The sequence below is a fragment of the Haematobia irritans genome, chromosome 4 (assembly GCF_050003625.1).
Source record: "Haematobia irritans isolate KBUSLIRL chromosome 4, ASM5000362v1, whole genome shotgun sequence".
NCBI classification, from domain to species: domain Eukaryota; kingdom Metazoa; phylum Arthropoda; class Insecta; order Diptera; family Muscidae; genus Haematobia; species Haematobia irritans.
Window position 1 is genome coordinate 7,183,956 of NC_134400.1, and position 19,593 is coordinate 7,203,548.

General features: G+C 29.4%; 1 protein-coding gene across 5 annotated transcripts in view; it reads left to right on the plus strand.

Moving 5' to 3' along the window:
- Positions 1 to 19,593, plus strand: part of cmpy (crimpy) — a 465,170-nt gene that overhangs the window by 389,124 nt on the left and 56,453 nt on the right. For all 5 annotated transcript variants that reach the window (XM_075304859.1, XM_075304858.1, XM_075304861.1 and 2 more), the window contains 2 exons: positions 6,965 to 7,613; positions 7,705 to 7,835. In XM_075304859.1, the coding sequence (XP_075160974.1) occupies positions 7,417 to 7,613; positions 7,705 to 7,835 (328 nt within the window). In that variant the 5' untranslated portion in view covers positions 6,965 to 7,416. The remainder of the gene's footprint in view (positions 1 to 6,964; positions 7,614 to 7,704; positions 7,836 to 19,593) is intronic.

Genomic DNA, 19,593 nt, shown 5'->3' on the forward strand with positions numbered 1-19,593 from the left:
TAAGCTCAAAATGTGTCTATTAAATGAGTTTAATAGTGTCGTGAATAGCGCACAATTACATAGAATATTGAATACTACACATATGAAAAAAGACGAAGGTGTGGGAGAATATTATTATCGCATGAGAGACATTGCCTCTCGTGCAAGTATCGAAGATGCTTCTCTAATACAATATGTAATTGACGGTATTAATGATTTAAATATGAATAAATCTATGTTGTACGGAGCTACAAATTTAAAAGATTTTAAAATTAAATTAGAAAATTATGAAATGTTTCGAAATAAAGCCAATAAAGATTTTAAGAGTAGAGAAAAAATTAAATTCTCAAAACCAGAAGAAAAATTAAAACCAGAAACGAAGAAAACCATTAAATGTTTTAATTGTGGAGGTAATGGCCACAAAGCATCCGATTGCGAAAATAAATCAAAAGGTATGAAATGTTTTAAGTGCAACAATTTTGGGCATAAAGCAACGGATTGTGATCATTACGCCCACAAAGAAAATTCAAGAGCTAATGTACGAAAAATAATTGTAAACGATGGCTTAATGAACAAGAGAATTCAAATTGGAAATGAAAATTTTATGTCACTGATTGATACTGGCAGTAAATACAATTTAGTTTCGCAAAATGTATGTAAACGTCTTGGTGTGTCTAATCTACGTAAATCTAATTTGTCTTTTGTTGGATTTGGTCCGAAATGTGGCCGTAGTGGTATAAAGTCGATTGGTGAATTTGACAGGACTATACAAATAGACGATGAGGAATTTGACGTGAAATTTCAGGTTGTTCCAGACGATTGCATTGACATAGATGTAATACTAGGTGAGGATTTCTGCCGGTTGTGTCGGATTACTATATCTAAGGATGGGTTGCATATAGATAAATTCGATATCGTACAGGACGATGACATAACACCCATAATGAGAATTAGAACTGGAGATGACGATGAAATTCATATAGACCAGAATGCTGATTCTGAAGCCGTGAGTAAGGTACATGATATTATTGATGATTATGAACCTGTTATCTGTAAGAAGTCTACAGGTATTGAGATGCGAATTATATTACGTGACGAAACTCCTATTTATTCCCGTCCTAGGAGATTACCGTTGAGTGAGCGACATTTTGTAGACGATCAGATCGAACAGTGGTTAAAGGAGGATATAATAGAGGAGTCAGACTCAGATTTCACTAGCCCTATCGTGATTGTGGGAAAAAGGGATGGTACCCGTAGATTATGTATAGATTACAGGCGTATCAATAAAGTGATAGTTAAGGACTGTTTTCCCTTGCCGCTCATAGAGGACCAACTAGATCGTTTGCAAGACGCTAGGGTATTCTGTACTTTGGATTTGGAGAATGCGTTTTTCCATGTACCCGTCGCAGAAGATAGTAGGAAGTACACGTCATTCGTTACGCACGGTGGTCAGTACCAGTTCAAAAGAGTTCCATTTGGACTATGCAATTCTCCGAGTGTATTTCAGCGATATATAAATTCTATTTTTCGGGATTTTATGAGAAAGGGTATAGCTTTAACGTATATTGACGATATTGTGATTCCAGCCGTCGACGATAAGAGTGCTGTTGAGAATTTGCGACTTGTTGTGGAGAGATGCCGCGAGTTTGGGCTACGAATTAAATTCAAGAAATGTCAGTTTTTGAAGAGAAGGATACTATACTTGGGTCATGAGATAGGTGGTCAGAAGATTATGCCATCCGCAGCAAAGGTAGAAGCTCTCTTGAAGTTTGGGATACCGCAGGGCTTGAAACAGTTGGAAAGCTTTTTAGGATTGGCGAGTTATTTCCGTAAATTTATTCGTAATTTTTCGGTTATAGCAAAACCATTGAGTGACTTGAGAAAGCAGGGAGCTAAATTCGAATTTAGGGAACCACAACTTCGCGCATTTAATGAATTGAAGTCTATTATGAGTGAGGGACCCGTTCTGAGAATCTTCAACAATAACTATGAGACCGAGCTGCACACAGATGCGTCGATTGATGGCTATGGAGGAATTCTACTGCAGAGATGTCCGGAAGATTGCCAACTGCATCCAGTCTACTATTTTAGTCGTAAAACCTCAGATGTAGAACGTAGATATTGTAGTTATGAGTTAGAAATTCTAGCTGTTGTTCAGGCTGTGTCGAAATTTAGGATTTATCTGTTAGGTAGACATTTTAAATTAATTACAGACTGCAATGCATTTGTGAAGACAATGGATAAAAAGGACTTAAGTGCTAGGGTAGCGAGATACGTGATTTTTCTGCAGGAATATGATTTTGTGGTGGAGCACCGTTCGGGTTCTCAGATGCGTCACGTGGATGCTTTAAGCCGAAATCCCATAATGCTAATAAGAGACGACGATATAATTTCCAATATACGAAGAGCGCAAATTAGTGACGACGAACTGAAACCCATTTTTGAGATTCTTGGACAGAGGGATACTTACGATGGATACTTTACGAGATCGGATATTCTTTACAAATTGGTCAATGACGATGAATTGGTTGTAGTACCCAAGACGATGCAGCGTGAAATTATTAGGAAGGCTCACGAGAGGGGTCATTTCGCAGTTAGAAAGACGAAGGAATTGATCGACAAGGAGTTTTATATCCCACATCTAGAGGACAAAATTAGGAAACATATTTTGAACTGTGTTCATTGCGTTATATACAACAGGAAACGTGGGAAACAGGAGGGAGAACTTCATTCTTTAGTCAAGGAGGCCGAGCCTTTTCATACTTACCACATTGATTTTTTGGGACCTTTAGAGACGACAAGTAAGCGCTATGGACATATTTTCGCAGTGATTGATTCTTTCACGAAATTTTGTTGGCTTTATCCCACAAAATCAACTTCTTCTAATGACGCGATAACGAAATTACGTGCTCAGAGTTCAGTTTTTGGAAACCCAAATCAAATCGTGTCGGACCGAGGTACAGCTTTTACGAGTGATGAGTTTCGGGGATACTGTGAGGAAGAGGGAATAAGACATGCGAAGATAACTACAGGGCTGCCTAGGGCAAATGGACAAGTTGAGCGATTGAATTCTTCAATAATAGGTGTTTTGTCCAAATTGAGTATAGATGATCCGACAAAGTGGTATCGTTATGTCGACAAGGTCCAACAAGTAATTAATTCGACCTATTGCCGCAGTATTGATAAGACTCCTTTCGAGCTTTTGACAGGCGTAAGAATGAGGAATAAAGAGGATTTGAACATTAAGGAACTGTTGAATCGACAACAAATAGAGAACTTTTCGGAGGAAAGGGAGAATATGAGACAGGAGGCTAAAAGACAGATTTTAAAAGTACAGGAAGAAAATAGGAAGAATTTTGGCAGATATCGTAAGAAGGCAAACCGATATTGTATAAAGGATTTAGTTGCTATTAAAAGGACGCAGTTAGGAGGGGGACAGAAATTGCGACCGAAATATTTAGGCCCATACGAAATAACGAGGGTAAAACCGAACGATACATACGATGTAGTAAAAGTAGGAATTTCTGAAGGGCCACAAAGGACGACTACATGTGCTGAGTACATGAAGCCATGGCCTTTAGAAGAGGAGGATTTGGACGAGGGACAATTCGAGACGAATGTCGGTCAGGATGGCCGAGTTGTGGGATTGTAATCTTTGCGTCAACGACCATTTAGGTAAGCTTACGCCGATGTGGTAGCGCCGATGAGATTTACGTGCCACCAACGACATTCTACCACATTAGAGACACAGAGTAAAAAAGAAGTTGAAGTGAAAAGACGCAAAAGACGTACGCGTGTTTAATTTTATTTATTTTACAAACTACACTGAATTATTATTTTAAGTTTAACTTTCATATATAATCAATAATCTTTAATAAACAATTGAACTACTAATTTTAAAAAATGAAATAAAGACGTGTTTTAATTACAAAAGGCTATCCCATATATATATATATATATATATATATATATATATATATATATATATATATATATATATATATATATATATATATATATATATATATATATATATATATATATATATATATATATATATATATATATATATATATATATATATATATATATATATATATATATATATATATATATATATATATATATATATATATATATATATATATATATATGTTTTTTATTCAATTTTATTCAATTATTATTTCTATAGACAATTTTTGTAAAATGTTATTTCTATAGAAATGTTTGTCTAAATTTTATTTCTATAGAAAATTTTATCAAAATTCTATTTCTATAGAAAATTTTGTCACAATCAAAATTCTATTTCTATAGAAAATTTTGTCACAATTTTATTTCTATAGAAAATTTTGTCAAAATTTTATTTCTATAGAAAATTTTGTCAAAATTTTATTTCTATAGAAAATTTTGTCAACATTTTATGTCTATAGAAAATTTTGTCAAAATTTTATTTCTATAGAAAATTTTGTCATAATTTTATTTCTATAGAAAATTTTGTCAAAATTTATATATATAGAAAGTTTTTGTCACAATTTTATTTCTATAGAAAATTTTGCCAAAATTTTATTTCTATAGAAAATTTTGTTAAAAATATATTTTTATAGAAAAATTTTTTAACATTTTATTTCTATAGAAAATTTTCTGAACATTTTATTTCTACAGGAAGTTTTGTCACTTTTTGTCTATACAAAGTTTTATCAAAATTTTATTTCTATAGAAAATTTTGTCAAAATTTTAATTCTATAAAAAATTTTGTCAAAATTTTATTTCTATAGAAATTTTTGTCAAAATATCATCTCCATAGAACATTTTGTCAAACTTTTAATTCCATAGAAAATTTTGTCAACATTTTATTTGTATAGAAAATTTTTGCAAAATTTATTTCTATAAAAAATTTTGTCAACATTTTATTTCTATGAAAATTGTGTCAAAATTTTATTTCTATAGAAAATTTTGTCAAAATTTTATTTCTATAGAATTTTTTTCAAAATTTTATTTCTATAGAAAATTGTATCAAAATTTTATTTCTATAGAAAATTTTGTCAAAATTTTATTTCTATAGAACATTTTATCAAAATTTTATTTCTATAGAAAATTTTGTCAAAATTTTATCTCTATAGAAAATTTTGTCAAAATGTTATCTATGTAGAAAATTTTTGCAAATTTTTTTGCTATAGAAAGTTTTTGTTTTAAATTTTATTTCTATAGAAAATTTTATCAAAACTTTATTTCTATAGAAAATTTTATCACAACTTTATTTCTATAGAAATTTTTGTCAAATTTGTATTTCTATAGAAATTTTTGTCAAATTTTTAATTCTATAGAAAATTTTGTCAACATTTTATTTCTATAGAAAATTTAGTCAGCCTTTTATTTCTATAGAAAATTTTGTCAAAATTTTATTTCTATAGAAAATTTTGTTAAAAATATATATTTATAGAAAATTTTGTTAAAATTTTCTTTCTATAGAAAATTTTAGTCCTACAGGAAGTTTTGTCACTTTTTTTTAGAAAATTTTGTCAAGATTTTATTTCTATAGAATCTTTTTTTTTTAATTTTATTTCTATAGAAAAATTTTTAAAAATTGTATTCCTATAGGAAATTTTGTCAAAATTTTAATTCTACAAAAAATTTTGTCAAAACTTTATTTCTATAGAAAATTTTTCAAAATTTTATTTCTATATTGTTGGATCCCCAATAAGTTGCCAAACGCTCATAAAACGGGTCGTGTCGATTGGTAGAAAAAATGCTCCAAAAATATCAATTTGGAGAACTCAAAAAATCGATTTTATGGGTCATCCGCCGTATAGTCCTGACTTGGCACCGAGTGGCTTCCTATTATTCCCGTACGTTACAAAATAAAATGAGAGGTCAACTTTTTCTGACACCTGAAGAAACGGTTGATGCGTTAAGATATGTCAATCAGAGTGGCAAAAGTGTTTCGACGATTGGTTAAAACGCTTACCAATGTGTATAGACCATAATGGGGAATATTGTGAAAAACAATAAAGCAATTTTCGATTATTAACATTTGTTTTGCATTCTCTAATCCCAAAATTAAAAAGGCAACATTATATCCCACAACGTATACTGAAGCCGCCTAAAAGTAGGCAACGGCAATTTTCTATAGTAGGTAAATTGAGCTATTCCCCCAAACTGTCAGTTTTAGGGATTGATTTTCGATGAAAAGGAGATAAGCAGAAGTCCAACTACGTTGAAACTCGCCAAGGCAATTTTCGTTGGAGAAAAGTCACCGTTCAAAATATACAAATTCTCTTTGAGTTAGCTGGGCGATTTGTCTCACAAAAAAAAAAAACGACAATAGATTTTCTGGCCTTTTTTTCTTTTCTATAGAGTCCCTGGAAATTACAGGTATATCTTGGCTGTGATTTCGACAGTTATCACTTAGGAGAATAGACTACATGGTGGTAAATCGTTCCTGCAGTAATTTTTGAAAGCAAAAATTTCATTTTAGAATCTGCAAACTCTTTGGCTTTGGATTCCCTAACACTGAAAATGTCGTCTGTTTCGCTTTTAGGGATCATATGTATGCATATTTCATACCGCTAATTATTCAAAATACCTAAATAATGTCAGTACATTTACAATTGCTATTGCCATTCTGCGATATTTCATTTTTGCCTTAGACCAAACCAAACATTCATTATAGTTTAAAATATTTTATTTATTATACAAACTTTAAGATAGAATTGCAGTTCATGCTGGAACATATCATAAAAGTTTATTGTAAATTGTTCCTCTGATTCTGAGGCAGAGAAAAGAAAAATCTTCACAAAATTCCCTCTGAGGTATGGCTTCTTATAAAACTGGCAGTCTCTGCAGAAGTTTTCCCATAAAAATGGGTTTTTTCTTGCCCAAATTCAAACTAAATAAAAATTACACACGAAAAAAAAACAAATAGAAATGGAAATAACTATACAACTAACACCATGCCTTTCTCTCTCTCTTTGCTTTCTTGTTTCAGAATATCTGCAGGAGACATAGCCTGTATGAAGTTCCATGCAGGATGTAGCAGTAGGAGAACCATAGCGATACAACTAAAACAGCCATGCATTGTGCCACAATAGAAATGCACCTGCAGCTAGCACAGCATTTGCCATTACTCCAGAGACATAAATTTTCCTTAAGATAAAACTTGGAACAAACGGAGAAGACAATTGCAAACATTATTCAGTTCGCACGTCGTCGTCCTCATCCTACGTCCTTGACAAAGCGTTGTTCTCTTTAGTTTGAGATTTTCCTTTTTTTGTTGGTTTTGGGTTTTTGTTCTTCGTTTTTTCTGTTTGAGTTTTTTCTTCTAACCATGAAATTATGGAGTTTTACATGAGTATCATAAAACTCAATGACTATCCTGGACATTCAATTGTATAATAAAAAGGATCACCCAAAAAAATCAACCACACCACGCAGGACACCATGAGTTCGAAAACTCAATTTTGTTTTTTGAACTTACGCACCTATCTAATTTATTTGTGCTGTTATCTGCTGGTCGTAGTGGCTGCTGGCTCTCGGGTTGTCAATGGTCTGAAATGTTATTGCAATCCCAAGGAATGTGATGTCATACGTTCACTAGACTGTCCGGGAAAGGGCCTTATAGTCTTGGATCCTTGCAAGTAAGTTAATTGTCTTTTATAAAACGAAGAAAACGAATTGAACAAAAAAGGTTGATTTTTCACTCATATATCCTTCTATTTGTTTTTTTAGTTGTTGTCCTATCTGCGCCAAAACAGTGGGAGAGGTGTGTGGAGGCCCTGGAGACTTTTCAGGACGTTGTGAACCTCCCTTGAAATGTGTGGCAAAACTACCAACAGCCAATGCATTGGGAGTTTGTATGGGTAAGTTAAAAAAAAAAAAATAAAAATATTGCCTTATTAAACCGAAAACTAGAATAGAAAAAGAGTTGTGAGTTGCAACTAAGAAAAAATCCAAAAAAGTTTAATTTAATGTTTATAGATAAAACTAACATTTTTGTCTTCAATCACGAAATTAATTTCTTCAATTATAGGATTTCGACAAAATTTATTTAAAAACAAGTAAGGGAAGTCTAAAGTCGGGGCGGGACCGACTATACTATACCCTGCACCACTTTGTAGATCTAAATTTTCGATACCATATCACATCCGTCAAATGTGTTGGGGGATATATATAAAAGTTTGTCACAAATACATACATTTAAATATCACTCGATCTGGACAGAATTTGATAGACTTCTCTATAGACTCAAAATTTAAATCGGCTAATGCACTAGGGTGGAACACAATTTTAGTAAAAAACAAGTAAGGAAAGTCTAAAGTCGGGCGGGGCCGACTATAATACACCCTGCACCACTTTGTAGATCTAAATTTTCGATACCATATCACATCCGTCAAATGTATTGGGTGCTATATATAAGGTTTGTCCCAAATACATACATTTAAATATCACTCGATTTGGACAGAATTTGATAGACTTTTACAAAATCTATACAAAATTTAAGTCGGCTAATGCACTAGGGTGGAACACAATGTTAGTAAAAAAAATATGGGAAACATTTAATTCTGAAGCAATTTTAAGGAAACTTCGCAAAAGTTTATTTATGATTTATCGCTCGATATATATGTATTAGAAGTTTAGGAAAATTATAATCATTTTTACAACTTTTCGACTAAGCAGTGGCGATTTTACAAGGAAAATTTTGGTATTTTGGCCATTTTTGTCGAAATCAGAAAAACATATATATGGGAGCTATGTCTAAATCTGAATCGATTTAGATGCGTGCCAAATTTGGCACGCATAGCTACAATGCTAATTCTACTCTCTGTGCAATATTTCAACTAAATCGGAGTTAAAAATTGGCCTCTGGGTGAAAGCTATATATGGGAAATATATCTAAATCTGAACCGATTTCAACCAAATTTGGCACGCATAGCTACAATGCTAATCCTACTCCCTGTGCAAATTTTCAAATAAATCGCAGAAAAAATTGGCCTCTGTGGTCATATGAGTGTAAATCGGGCGAAAGCTATATATGGGAGCTATATCTAAATCTGAACCGATTTGACTGCACTACTAATTGTACTCCTAGTGCAAAATTTCAACCGAATTGGGGTAAAACTCTGGCTTCTGGGACCGTATTAGTCCATATCAGGCGAAATATATATATATATTATATATATATATATATATATATATATATATATATATATATATATATATATATATATATATATATATATATATATATATATATATATATATATATATATATATATATATATATATATATATATATATATATATGGGAGCTATATCTAAATCTGAACCGATTTCAATAAAATTTGGCACACTTGACTATAGTACTAATTGTTCTTCTTGTGCAAAATTTTAGGCAATTTAGGTTAAAACTCTGGGGCCATATAAGTCCATATAGGGCGAAATATATATATGGGAGCTATATCTATATCTGAACCGATTTCTTCCAAAATCAATAGGGTTCTATTCTGAGCCAAAACACATACTTGTGACAAATTGGAAGTCGATTGGACTAAAACTGCGACCTAGACTTTGATTACAAAAATGTGTTCACGGACAGACGGACATGGCTATATCGACTCAGGAGCCCACCCTGAGCATTTTTGCCAAAGACACCATGTGTCTATCTCGTCTCCTTCTGGGTGTTGCAAACATATGCACTAACTTATAATACCCTATTCCACAGTGTGACGCAGGGTATAAAAAGGACAAAATCTTTTATAAAAATAAAATTTTGACTAAATTTTCTATGGAAATAAAATTTTGACTAAATTTTCTATGGAAATAAAATTTTGAGAAAATTTTCTATAGAAATAAAATTTTGACAAAATTTTTTATATAGAATAAAGTTTTGACAAAATTTTTTAAAGAAACAAACTTTTAAGAAAATTTTCTATATAAGATAAAATTTTGATACATTTTTCTATAGAAATAACATTTTGACAAAATTTTCTATAGAAATAAAATTTTGTCAAAATTTTCTATAGAAATAAAATATTGTCAAAATTTTCTATAGAAAAAAAAATTTTACAAAATTTTCTATAGAAATAAAATTTTGAATACATTTTTTTTGATAGAAATAAAATTTTGACAAAATTTTCTATAAAAATAAAATTTTGACAAAATTTTCTATAAAAATAAAATTTTGACAAAATTTTTTATAGAAACAAAATTTTAAGAAAATTTTCTAAAGAAATAAAATTTTGACAACATTTTCTATACAAATAAACTTTTGACAAAATTTTGTATAGACATAAAATTTCGACAAAATTGTCTATAGAAATAAAATTTTGACAAAATTTATATAGATAAAATTTTGACAAAATTTTCTATAGAAATGAAATTTTGACAAAATTTTTTTTACAAATAAAATTTTGTAAAAATTTTCTATAGAAATAAAATTTTGAATACATTTTTTTTTTTATAGAAATAAAATTTTGACAAAATTTTCTATAAAAATAAAATTTTGACAAAATTTTTTATAGAAACAACATTTTAAGAAAATTTTCTAAAGAAATAAAATTTTGACAACATTTTCTATACAAATAAACTTTTGACAAAATTTTGTATAGACATAAAATTTCGACAAAATTGTCTATAGAAATAAAATTTTGACAAAATTTATATAGAAATAAAATTTTGACAAAATTTTCTATAGAAATGAAATTTTGACAAAACTTTTTTTACAAATAAAATTTTGTAAAAATTTTCTATAGAAATAAAAGTTTGACAAAATTTTCTATAGAAATAAAATTTTGACAAAATTTTCTATAGAAATAAAATTTGGACAAAATTTTCTATAGCAATAAAATTTGGACAAAATTTTCTATAGAAATAAAATTTGGACAAAATTTTCTATAGAAATAAAATGTTGACAAAATTTTCTACGGAAATAAAATCTTTGACAAAATTTGCTATGGAAATAAAATCTTTGACAAAATTTGCTATAGAAATAGAATTTTGACAAAATTTTCGATAGAAATCAAATTTGACAAAATTTTCTTTAAGAATAAAATTTTGACAAAATATTTTATAGAAATAAAATTTCGAGAAAAATTTTCTATTGCAATTAAATGTTGGCATAAATGTTCTACAGAAATAAAATTTTAACAAAATTTCTACAGAAATAAAATTTTAACAAAATTTCTACAGAAATAAAATTTTGACAAAATTTTGACAAAATTTTTTATAAAAAAATTTTTTTGACAAAATTTTACCAAAATAAAATTTTGACAAAATTTAAAAAATTTTTTCAGTCAATTGTATTTTTGTTGAATATTTTTAAAAATTCACTATATGTTTTAATTAGAACAATTTTGGTGAAATTTTATATGTCAATATATCGCAATGTCACATTCTCCTGGACTTGTTCGATTATCGATTTTTATGTTAAATGAAATAAAATCTAATTAAAATCGAAACTCAATTATAACTTTGTAATTTTTATACAAATAACATTTAGAAAATAATACAATAATAAAAATCTATGCTAGATTGGAATTATTTAAATGTCCTTATGGGTATTAAGATTTTTTTTCTGTGACTAATTTGAAAAATGATTTTTTTTTTGCTTTTCGTGCTTTCTACGAATACACGTCTTCTATGCCTAATAATCTCAATAGGCGAATTCTAGAGCACATGTGTACGTACATGCATACCTTGGTTGATTGTATTAACAATAATGGGAATTTATGTAATTCGTGTTTGTACATTTGTTTGTTGTGATATTTCTTAAAATAAATATGATTACAAATAATACCACAGCAAAGGCACGAAGTCAGTCAATCGATGTGGCTCACGCACAACGCTCATATTTTTATCTCATTTATGTCAATAAAATGAAAATTTGCGCCAAGCCAATTTTCCCCAGAATGTCTTACTCTTCTTCTTGTATAAAATTCGAATTATTAAAAGACTAGTGGATGGGGGGGAGGCACGGGGATAAATGCTTGGGTTTATAAGCAACAAGATTCAAAGGGTGTTAACAAGAAAGATTCTATACCACTTTGGGGGAAGGAGAGGATTCACGGGTAATGTTCGTGTGGGGGTGGGGGAAATAAAAACTCTACAATTCCCTCATAGCCGAAAGCATCAGCCATGTCATGCGACTCGTGTTATGACATTTTAAATGTAGAAAATTTTGCTCATCATTTTATATCAACATTTTCCCTTATAGGCTTGTCATTGCAATGCCCTTTCCCTTGCCCTCTTTCTCTTGTCCTGGTGGAAGTACTGCTGATGTTGATGTCTTTATATAAAGCATACATTATCTGTGTTGTGTTATTTTCTTCTCTCCTCAACCAACCAAGTAAAGTAGGAAGTTTATAGACACAATGTGAGTCTGCTTTATCTAGGGATATATTCGTACATATCGTCGTGTATGTTTGAGTGTGTGTATGTCAGTATGAGAATGAAGTTATACGACGAGAGTTTATATTAAAGTGGAGTACTCACAAATTGTAACAGAGACAGAGCCTATTTTATACTCTCCACCTCAGCATGGAGGATACGAGTATACATCAGGGATGGAAAATGCAGTACTATAGTACTTTTTTCAATACTTTTTCACCCCGGTCAGTACCGTAGTACCCCCGCGAATGATTTAGTACCTTTTGTGTAGACATTTTTGAGTCGATATCAGATTTATGGTACAATAGCTTTGACAAAATATTTTAATATTTTGAGAAAGTCTTTATCAACCTTATTTGCTAATAGTCTTTTACAAATATGGCAAAACAGACATGTTCATGTGGGAAGAAAATCTCGATTTTGTAAAAGACATAGTCAAAAACAGGATTTTATTGAACTTCAAGAATGTTTTAGTCGAAAAAAGAATGCGATTCTATATTATCGATTTTTTATTTCGGTAGAAAATGTTGTCAAAATTTTATTTCTAAAGGATGATTTGTTAAGAGCTTGATAACTTTTTTTAAAAAAAAACGCATAAAATTTGCAAAATCTCATCGGTTCTTTATTTGAAACGTTAGATTGGTCCATGACATTTACTTTTTGAAGATAATTTCATTTAAATGTTGACCGCGGCTGCGTCTTAGGTGGTCCATTCGGAAAGTCCAATTTTGGGCAACTTTTTCGAGCATTTCGGCCGGAATAGCCCGAATTTCTTCGGAAATGTTGTCTTCCAAAGCTGGAATAGTTGCTGGCTTATTTCTGTAGACTTTAGACTTGACGTAGCCCCACAAAAAATAGTCTAAAGGCGTCAAATCGCATGATCTTGGTGGCCAACTTACCGGTCCATTTCTTGAGATGAATTGTTCTCCGAAGTTTTCCCTCAAAATGGCCATAGAATCGCGAGCTGTGTGGCATGTAGCGCCATCTTGTTGAAACCACATGTCAACCAAGTTCAGTTCTTCCATTTTTGGCAACAAAAAGTTTGTTAGCATCGAACGATAGCGATCGCCATTCACCGTAACGTTGCGTCCAACAGCATCTTTGAAAAAATACGGTCCAATGATTCCACCAGCGTACAAACCACACCAAACAGTGCATTTTTCGGGATGCATGGGCAGTTCTTGAACGGCTTCTGGTTGCTCTTCACTCCAAATGCGGCAATTTTGCTTATTTACGTAGCCATTCAACCAGAAATGAGCCTCATCGCTGAACAAAATTTGTTGATAAAAAAGCGGATTTTCTGCCAACTTTTCTAGGGCCCATTCACTGAAAATTCGACGTTGTGGCAGATCGTTCGTCTATTCATGATGAAATGTCAAAGCATACTGAGCATCTTTCTCTTTGACACCATGTCTGAAATCCCACGTGATCTGTCAAATACTAATGCATGAAAATCCTAACCTCAAAAGAATCACCCTTTATATAGAATTTTTGCAAAAATTTATTTTTATAGAAAATTTTGTCAAAATTTTATTTCAATTGAAAATTTTGTACAAATTTTATTTCTATAGGAAATTTTTGCAAAATTTTATTTCTATAGAAAAAATTTTGCAACTTTTTTTTTCTACAGATTTTTTTGCAATATTTTATTTCTATAGAAAATTTTTGCAAAATTTTATTTATATAGAAAATTTTGTCAAAATTTTATTTTCTTTAAAATTTAGTGTTTTCCAGTGAAATTTTTGTTGAAATTTAGTAAAAAGTACCTTTCCGCTCACAAAAATACCTTTTTTGTACTTTCTTAAAAATTGTATTTTCCATCCCTGGTATACATGCAAACTTTCTCATTTGGTTTGTAATGCATTGAAGTATTGATCTGAGACTTTACACCACACATACACATATGTTTTTGAGATCGCGTGGTGAAATGCAGAATCATTAGAAGCATGTCTGTCTGTCCGTCTATTAAAAATAGCTTGCTTTCGAATGAATTAATTGTATTGGCTTAAAAGTTTTTCAAAGGTCGTAGATCACATTTTAAAAAAGACAAAAAACGAGGATTCTGTAAAATAAAGATATTTTATGGAGGCAAATCAAGGTTTTATAAACTTAGATCAGATGTCAATTATTTTTGAGTGCTTTAAATAATATAGATTTATTTTTTTTTTGTTTTATAAAAATATAGCCACCTTAGTGTACACTTTTAAAATACAAAAATCATTTATATTTTTTGATATATGCATATATCCCATATCCATAGCGGTAGATTGTGTTTCTGCAATGTGGTTTGTGATTGGCATAAATGCCCTGGGTGATATAACCCTTTTTTCTGCTGTGGTATTTGGGAATTTTTTTCCCTCCATATCAAAATCTGCCATCGTCGCTTCATTGTCGGTCGGTCACATTACAAAACTTAAACCGCCCTTAGACATAATTTTGCTACAGAAATTACGATTGACATATGCATTACTCCATGCTCCCAAATATATGAGTTTCGGTTTTTTTTGTTGCTTTCTTCTTTTCCTATGGCCCATAACATTGTGCGTCAATGTTTTGTGTGTCTGTCTGTTTTCCCCTTTCACCATAAGGGGAGATTGTCGTCTTGTGTCATTTATTTTCCCCTCATTTATTATGCTGTCGTTTTTTTATGGGTTATGCCATAACCAGAGGCATACGTATTTTTGGTATTTTTACTCTCTAAGGGAAGATAACTGCTTTTGGCATTGTCATAATTTTATGTTGCCTATTTGTAGGCGTTGTGAATATTTTTCGTTTTGTGCAATTGACAAGAATTTCTTTTTATTCCACAGGGAGGTGGGGAAAGACATTTTTATCGCCTGCTATAAAAATGCGCCAAGTCGTCATAGGCATTTTATTTAAATATTCAATCGGTTTTTCTCTCTCTCTCGTTTCTATGGAGGTTTGATCAATTGATTTTGCGTATAGCCATAGGAAAGAGCGATAAAGGATTTTTTAACACTTATTCTGGAAATGGAAAATGAAGCGCAAGCAATATTGATACAATCGACGAAGACTTCTATGAAAGAGTTCTAAGGGAAGATACCATAAAGTCCGCAGAAACTGGGCTATTGGCATAAACATTTAGCTTTTTCGGATCTAAATTTAATCAAGTTTAGTTTAGGTCAAAAACAAATCGTAAATTTTGAAAAATTTTGAAAATTAAAAAAAAGACAATTTTGAAAATTCGACATTTTGATTCTAATTAAACTTTCCTTTGAAAAAAAAATCGAAAACTTAAATTCTTTAAATTTGGAAAAAGTCGAACAATTTGCTTTTGCAAAATGTTGAAATAAAAATCGAAAGTTCCACTTTTTCAAAAATAGTTGAAAATTTAATTTTTTCAATTTGGAAATAGTCAGAGAGTCAAATGTTGACTTTTGCAAAAATCGTATAGTCAATTTTTTAAATAAAAAAAACGAAAATATTTATTTAAAACTTTTTGGTCTTGGACCAAAATCGACTTTTTTGGATTCTGAAAAAATTGGGGAGTCAAAAATGGAATGTTGCAAACATTGAATACTAAATTTTTTAATATTAAAAAAATTTTTAATTCGGCATTTTCTAATTAATAAACTTTTCTTTGAAAAAAAAAAATTGAAAACTTCTTTAAATTTGGAAAAAGTCGAAAAATTTGCTTTTGCAAAAATCGACCTTTTAATGTTTTGAAAAAAAAAACATCGAAAATTCCACTGTTTCACATTTTTAAAAAGTTGAAAATTGAAATCTTCCAATTAGAAAATAGTCAGAGAGTCAAAATTTGATTTTTGTGAATAGTAAATTTTTATAAATTTAACATATTTATTTAAAACTTTAATATTGTATTTTTTTTTTTTGTAATTTAGAAAATTCGTCATTTTTATTCTCATTAAAATCCCTATTAGGAAAAATTAAAACAAAAATCAAATCTCATTTGAAAAATCAAAAACTCGATTACTCCAAAATTGGAAAAAGTCGAATAGTTGACCTTTGAAAACGTCGACTTTTTAACATTAAAACAAATCACTTTGTTAAATTTGGAAAATTCGATATTTTTAATTCTACCTATTCGGAAATACTAAAACAACTCGACTTTGCGTTGAAAAATCGAAAAGTCGACATTTCCGAATTTAAAAAAAGAAAGTAAGCTTTCGTAAAAGACAACTTTTTAAAGTTGAAAATTTAACTTTTTCAAATTTTTAAAAAGTTGAAAAGTGAATTTTTCCAATAAAATAATCAGAGAGTCAAATGTTGACTTTAGAAAAAATTTATTTAAAATATTCAAAAAGTAAATTTCAAAAGTTTTATAATTCGTTATTTTGGTTCTCATTAAAATAAGGGAAAGGAAAATTAAACAATTAAAAAAGAAAAAAATTGGCTTTTTCCAAAAATCGACGTTTTAAAGTTTTAAAAAATTTCCAAATTTTTAACAAGTTGAAAAATCAACTTTTCGAATTTGGAAACAGTCGGAAAATTTGAAATTTTGATTCTCATTCCAAATTTGGCTTGCGAGGCCTCTAAGAGAAGCAAATTTCATCCGATCCGGCTGAAATTTGGTACATGGTGTTAGTATATGGTCTCTAACAACCATGCAAAAATTGGTCCACAATTATATATAGCCCCCATATAAACCGATCCGAGGCCGCTAAGAGAAGCAAATTTCATCCGATCCGGCTGAAATTTGGTACATGGTGTTAGTATATGGTCTCTAACAACCATGCAAAAATTTGTCCACATCGGTCCATAATTATATATAGCCCCCATATAAACCGATCCCCCGATTTGGCTTGCGAGGCCTCTAGGAGATGCAAATTTCATCCGATCATGCTGAAATTTGGTACATGGTGTTAGTATATGGTTTCTAACAACCATGCAAATGTTGGTCCACATCGGTCCAACTTTAGAACTTCTAAAATATTGAAAAAATCGAAAATTTGATTTTTTAAGAATTTTTCTTTTTATTGAAATCTCTATTGGGGAAAAAGTCGAAAATTCGGCTTTTTTTGAATAAGTTGAAAGGAGACTTTTTGATTTTTTTTCGATTTTTTGCTGTTGATGGCAATCCCTATGAAGGAGAACAATTTTGTCGACTCTGTACATCTATAAACATTTGTGCACTAATTTTAAATCAAACACAAACACTACCCTTTCTCTATGACCAGAAAAAATCTCCTAAATTTGTTTTGAGAATATGTACAAATTTTAAATAAAACGCCATTATAAATCAGTCCTTTTTGCTATATGAAAACCATCAGTCCCCTTGTGGCATTAGAGGCCGGGTAACCACAATGTAAGAAACAAATATTCAGGTTTTTGTTCTTTCTTCTGGGGGAGTTTCTGTGTGGTATAATGACCCTGATCTATGAACTTTATATACTATGATGAGGGTCATGGTACGGTGGGGGGGGTGAGGGGAGTGGGTATTTATTTCAAGACACCTTTAATAAGATATGTATAAGGTTGCTTTGTCATAGAATATCATACAGAGATGAATATTGACATTCTGGGTCTGTGTTAACAACAAAGGAAATTTCAAGATATTTCTGGTATATCAGCAAAGGAAAATAATAGGTGTGTTTTTTTACACTCAAGTCTTGCCGAAATAAACATAAACAGTATATCAATAACTAACATACAAAATTGTGTTAATTTTTTATTTCTATAGAAATAAAAATTTGACATAATTTTCTACACAACTAATTTTTGATAAAAATTTTCTATAGAACTAAAATTTTGCCAAATTTCCTATAGAAATAAAACTTTAACACAATTTTGCTATAGAAATAAAATTTTGACATAATTTTCTATAGAAAAAAAAATGTATGCCAAATTTGCTTTAGAAATAAATTGACAAAATTTTCTACAGAAATACAATTTTAACAAAATTTTCTATAGAAATAAACTTTTGACAAACTATTGCTACAAAAATAAAATTTTAACAAAATTTTGCTAAAGAAATAAAATTTTAACAAAATTTTTTATGAAAAAAAAATTACATAATTTTCTATGGAAATAAAACTTTGACATAATTTTCTATTAAAAATAAACTTGTGACAAAATTTTGCTACAGAAATACCATTTCAACAAAATTTTGCTAAAAAAAAATAAAATTAAAAAAAATCTATGAAAAAAAATTACATATTATATGGAAATAAACTTTTGATATAATTTTCTATGGAAATAAATTTTTGACAAACTTTTCTATAAAAATACAATTTTGACAAAATTTTCTATAGAAATAAAATTTTGACAAAATTTTCTTAGAAATTAAATGTTAAAAAATATTTTTATAGTAACAAAATATTGACAATGTTTTGAAGGAAATTAAATGTTAACAAATTTTCTATAGAAATAAAATTTCGACAAAGTTTTCTTTTGAAATAAAATTTTGACCAAATTTTCTATAGACTTAAACTATTGACAAAATTTCCTTTAAAAAAAAAAATTAAATCAAAATTTTCTGTGAAAAAAAAAATTGATAAAAATTTTTATAGAAATAAAATTTTAACAAAATTTTCTATCAAAATAAAATTTTGAAGAAATTTTCTATAGAAATAAAATTTTGACAAAATTTTCTATAGAAATAAAATTTTGACAAAATTTTCAATAGAAATAAAATTTAGACAAGATTTTCTATAGAAATAAAATTTTAACAAAATTTTCTATCGAAACAAAATTTTGACAAAATTTTCTATAGAAATAAAATTTTGACAAAATTGTGTATAGAAATAAAATTTTTGCAAAATTTTCTATAGAAATAAAATTTTATCAAAATGTTCTGTAGACATAAAAATGTTGACAAAATTTTCTGTATAAATAAAATTTTAACGAAATTTTCTGTAGAAATAAAATTTTGACAAAATTTTCCATAGAAATAAAATTTTAACAAAATTTTGACAAAAATTTTCCATAGAAATAAAATATTGGCAAAATTTTCTTTAAAAATAAAATGTTGTCAAAATTTTCTATAGAAATAAAATTTTAACAAAATTTTCTGTAGAAATAAAATTTTAACAAAATTTTCTGTAGAAATAAAATTTTTACGAGATTTTCTATTTGAGAACATTTTTTATAGAAATAAAATTTTGACAAAATTTTCTATAGAAATAAAATTTTGACAAAATTTGCTATAGAAATAAAATTTTGACAAAATTTTCTATGGAAATGAAATTTTGACAAAATTTTCTATGGAAATAAAATTTGGAAATAGACTGCAAGATGGTTGGATGGACGCAC